This window comes from Pseudorasbora parva, chromosome 12, assembly GCF_024679245.1.
Source record: "Pseudorasbora parva isolate DD20220531a chromosome 12, ASM2467924v1, whole genome shotgun sequence".
Taxonomy (NCBI): domain Eukaryota; kingdom Metazoa; phylum Chordata; class Actinopteri; order Cypriniformes; family Gobionidae; genus Pseudorasbora; species Pseudorasbora parva.
In genome coordinates, this window is record NC_090183.1 from 45,466,282 (window position 1) to 45,471,692 (window position 5,411).

Sequence of the window (5,411 nt, forward strand, 5' to 3'; positions counted from 1 at the left end):
GTCCTGATACATGTTTTTATTTTTAAAATAGTGTTATAAGTGTTATAAGCCCTGAACCAAACCAACTAGCTACTAGGTGAATCACAACATTACAAACTTTTATTTAAAGCAAAAAAGCATTTAAAAATCCAAAAAGGTACAAAACTTTACTTAACAGATTTATTAACTACAATACCATGGTGCATTGTAAATGGCAAAACAATAATTATTGATTAAACAATTTGAACATTGGGATGCCCATATCTATGCAATTGAACCATATAGGACCTTGAAAATGGAGATGGAAAAAAGATGATTAGATAATTAAAATTAGAATCTAGAAAGCTACTTTAAGATATCTTTAATACTTTTACAGGAATGCAAGCTTTGGAAAACGAATATTTATAGCACTGTTCTATACAACTGTGTTGCTTAAAAACTAGATGCATTTCTATTTTCAACATTATTCGCACAGTGACCCACATTTATTTTTTTTGACCTCTGTCAATGTGTACAATTGACCAATTTACTCATGGAGCCACATTATGATCTCCATATCTCTGGGATTGAACATCAAGGGCCTTGAAAATGAAGACGCCAAAAGAAAGGTTTGTTGAGAACCAGAATCTAAAAGGCTATTATGATATATTTAATTCTTCTAGAGTTACAGGCATGCAAACTTGAGGCAAAAACACAAGAAGTTTTTTTTCCCCCATGTAAAAATTAAATATACATTTGTGACATTTAATATTCTGGCTTCTTTTATGCACTTTCTCCAGAAAAAAAATGATCAAAATCTGTGAAACCAACACAAAACCACTGCTGGAAAACTGTATAATTGAACACCAGTTTTATGCATGAACTAACCGTCCTGATTGGTGGCTAAAACCACCTGTGGGTTTATTTTCATGGTGCACCTGGCGGTGCTGTTCGAGTTGCTTCTGGCCGGATTTTCCAAAGTCTGACTGCGCTTCGTCAAGATGCTTTTATATGCCATCTTAATCTTAGGGACCTTAAAAGCGTACACTATGGGGTTAACGGCGGAGTTGGCGTGAGAGAAGAGGATGCCGATGTGGAAGGCGACAGTGGGCACTTTTACACTCGTGTAATACACCAGCGTGTTCGTTATTTGCAGCGGGAGACAACTAATGGCAAACAGGACCAGCACCAGAGCCAGAGAATTGGCCAGTCTCCGCTCCTTACGGTAAAACGACCTGGACTCCACAGGCCGCCCGACTCCGTTTCTCAGCTGTTTAGATATCATATTAAAGAGGAACAAGTACAGGGCCATCATGATGAGGGTGGGTGGCAGGATGCAAGCGAGGAAGATGAAGTTGATCAAGTATGACATGGATATAACTGTGTTGAAATGACATGTAATAGTGGAGTTTTCTCTTGTTGTGATGTCTTCGTTGTGCCATCCGAACATGGGGATGAAGCCTATTATAGAAGCTGAGAGCCAACATACAGTGACTGCGGCCCACAAATGCTGCTTTTTCACCGATCCTCTGTACCTGAAAATCAATGAGAAATTATGTTTATATATCTTCAAAAGTACTGTGCATGGAGGTATTTATGTCTGATCAGGCATAGCATTATGACAGTTGAAGTGAATAAAACTGATGATCCCTTCATCACGGCTCCTGTTAGTGGGTGTTAGTGGGATATATTAGGAGAGGCAAGGCAAGTTCATTTTAGGCAGCAAGTGAACATTTTTCATGGGCAAGTGTAAGGATTTGAGCGAGTTTGGCCAGATTGTGACGGCTAGACGACTGGGTCAGAGCTTCTCCAAAACTGCAGCTCTTGTGGGTTGTTCCCGGTCTGCAGTGGTCAGTATCTATCAAAAGTGCTCCAAGGAAGGACCAGTGGAGAACCGGCCACAGGGTCATGGGCGGCCAAGGCTCATTGATGCACGTGGGGAGCAAAGGCGGGCTCTAGTGAAGTCCATGCCTCGAAGGGTTAGGGCTGTTTTGGCAGTGAAAGGGAGACTAACACAATATTAGGACAAATAATTGCAACATGATAATGTCAGACAAAGCCGAAAGTCAGTTCTTGGTATGATTAAAAAAAACTATTACAATTTAGCTCACAGTATGAAGCACAAAGAACATTGCTAATAAATGTTCATACCTGAGAGGTTTATAAACACGCAGGTATCGGTCCACAGCGATGGCCAGCAGAGAGTGAACAGAGGCCAGGATCAACACGATGACCACACAGCTGATGAAGAGGCAGCAGTGGAAACTCGTCTTCAACCGTCCATCAACTATCACAGCGAAAGGCACAGCTACCATCCCCACCAGAAAATCAGCCACTGCCAGCGACACGATGAAGCAGAACGTGGTCTGGCTCAGGGCACGGCACGACCAAACCGCCCAGATGACCAGCCCGTTCCCCAGGCAGCAACCTACAGCGATCAGCACCTCCAGAGAAGTGTAGATCACCTTCTCACTATCAGACATGATGAGACTAAATGCACAGAAACTCAGAGGAACTTACTTATAACAGTGGTTAAAATAGGAAGTTGTCTTCACTCTCACATGCAGCCACACAAAAAGAAACACACCATAAATAGGTTTTAGGTGTTTTTATGATAACTGTCATTAAGTGTCAGTCGCTCAATTATGTCATTTTTAATACAATGATGAAATTGTTTGCAATGTCTTTGTCATGACAACTTGACATTGACCAATACATCATAACCTGCCAATGTGTTTGTGTTACGGTGTGTAGTGCAGCAGGGAAGAGCAGATCCAGGGCTTCCAAAAAGACAGGTTTATTAATACAAACTAAAGACAGAACACATACAAACTCAGGGTATAACATAACAGACAAGGGCACATTTCAAGGCAGGAAGGCATCGAGCCACGTCCGAACCTAATGTTTGCTTCACTTCCGGTCTCCTGAGATACCTTCATCTGACCGATTTTTGAAGGCAACACACGTGTCCTTCACTGCCTTTGATATCCTACAATCCTGTGCTTTCCATTTAGTGACTGTTGAGCTGGGGGAAAAAGATGGCGTCCAGAAGTTGCGTTTGCGGGTCAGTTTGTGTGTAAATGTACGTTTTTACCAACATATTCCACTTCTGATATAATTTCTAGCGAGAAATCACTACCGTAGTAATTAAATATGTCTCTAGTTATCACCAGAGCTCTCTCTATTTAGCTGTAGATCATTAAACTCTTAAACTGCCTTAGAAGTCTGTCCGAAATTAGTTTCGTGAGGTGCCTTCATGCACAAAACGCTGCCTGCAGAGTCATTGTCTGATGAGGCAATGAGTCAGCTGCCTAGGTTTTTGGACACAGCCATGGAGTTCAGGGAGTGAGTTCCCTATAAGGGAGTGCTAATGATAAAGACCAGGTGCAGGGAATCCGGGGAGAGCAGGAGAGACAATGAGGAAGTGAGAGCAGGTGTGAGACAGGGAGGAACCTGGTAAATGGAGTCCAGGACAGCCCTTGTGGAGATCTGGCATGGTGGATTCGCTCCAAAAGTCTATAAGCCAATGCTCTTGTGGCTCTGCTGAGGTCACAGCCATCAGCCACGGCTAAGTTTCTCTGAGGGGGCTGGACAAGTGTGGCAGGTGACATCTAGCGAGTAAAGTTATGAATTGAGGGGGTGTGGTTAGCGCAGTATAAAGGTCAGTGGTAGGAATGAGAACGGTAGGTGCGTTTGTTTCTGGCCGGCAGGAAATGATCGACACTCCTACTGTCTGATTGCGAGCGGTTCGCATTTGGGTTTGCTTGGATCGCGGAGATAGGTATGAGTTTATGTGAACTCCTAAATGTGTTTTAATATGTTTGTTGTGGGAAGAATTTTTTTAAAATTAAGTTTTAATGTGTGTATTTCAGCTCTACGGAGCCCATGGTTCATATGCGAGGGATTCGCGTGTCGTCTTTTGGACCTTTTGACATAGGTACAAGTTGTGTGATGCACTAAAACATTTTAATAAGTGGTTTTTGATATAAATAATAAAGGTATTTTATTGTGTTTCAGCTTTGCTGAGCCTATATGTTGCTCTTGTTGTTATTTGAGTTAGTTTGTCTGTTCTTTTGGTCTAGTCCGCTCTGGTAAATGAGCCGAGTGAGAGGGGAATGGCTCTTTGGGCGGACTAGTTTTTGTTTTGTTTGTTTCCCCACTTTATATATGTACGTTCCAGGATGCTATATGCTTGGTGTTTAAGCAGAGTTGGGTTATTTTTGCATTAACACCTTTTTGATGAATTGTGTGTTTTGTTTCAGAGAGTTTATTTTCTGTATTATGAATTTATTTAATGGATTTCTTGTGTGACTTTTGAATGGTTTGATGCCCAACTCTTGCTTGGTTAACTTGTCTGTAGAGCATCCTGTGTAATGTATATCTATATAACTGCTCTGTAAAGCCACCAATAAATCTTGGAGTTTGTATTTAAATGAACCTGTGTTGATGTTTATTTCAAGGTGGGCCTTGTTACACAAGGAAGACACTTCCCTTCTTGAACCGCCTTGATTATAAACTAGGAACATTTTAGACTTAGAATCAGATTAATGGTCTCGACTAGGGAAAAGTGAATTTGTGAATTACTCCACATACCTCTCCAGTAGTAAAACATTAAAAACGCAAACGGGCAAACAAAAAATGGTTCATGACAAATGATGTCAGTGTTTTTCATGACAACTTGATATAAACAAATACATCATAACCTGTTACAAAAATGCAAAGATTCGGAAATAACATCTAAATATAAATGCCACACTTCACGAGCCAGAAATATCTTCCTGAGAGCCAGAGTAGCGGTTTTGCCTGTATATGTTCGTTTTTTTGGCTCCAAATAATGTAATGACCTAAAAAAAAATTCACTAAACTTTTTTTTCTTGGTTCTCAGGAAGATGTGTAAAAGACAAGTAACACATTAAAGCAATGTAAATGCAGAGTAATACATTAATAGACAAACATTTGTAGCAAAATGTTTTTTAAATTCAAAATATTGGTAAAAGTAATGACTGTACACTGCTATGGGGAAGCTGTTGCTTAGCTTATCTGCGCACCCGCAGTAATTTCAGAAGCACCCTAAGTAATTTGAACATGGCCATAAATGTAATGTTTTCAGTAACCGGACCTGTTGTCAAAATTGCTAATAATCGCTAATAATCATGAGCATACACTCTCTAAAAAATCTTGGGTTATTTTTTTTCTACCCACAATCCTGTTGTGGCAAGCAGCGAGGCGAGGGACCGGGTAGAGCGGGCCGGCGGTGAGTATTAATAAGCACCAGCTGCACGCCACACCGGTCTTGTCTCATGGGGGAGTGACGGGATTATAAAAGGAGGAGCGATGGCAGTGGAAGACGTAAAGTCCAGGCCTGGTCCTCTCTCGTCTTCCACTGCCTTCACTCCTGCTTTTATGCTCCCATCACTCACTTTTATGTAATTTTATGGCTTGGCAGGTCGGAT

At 41.2% G+C, this 5,411-nt stretch overlaps 1 protein-coding gene across 1 annotated transcript; it reads right to left on the reverse strand.

Moving 5' to 3' along the window:
- Positions 1 to 242: 242 nt before the first annotated feature.
- Positions 243 to 4,650, reverse strand: LOC137094632 (adenosine receptor A3-like). The gene is made up of 2 exons (XM_067460482.1): positions 2,110 to 4,650; positions 243 to 1,493 (listed from the first exon to the last, which is right to left on the reverse strand). Exons 1-2 carry the CDS (start codon positions 2,439 to 2,441, stop codon positions 842 to 844), a joined length of 984 nt encoding a protein of 327 aa, XP_067316583.1. The 5' UTR covers positions 2,442 to 4,650; the 3' UTR covers positions 243 to 841.
- Positions 4,651 to 5,411: the final 761 nt, after the last annotated feature.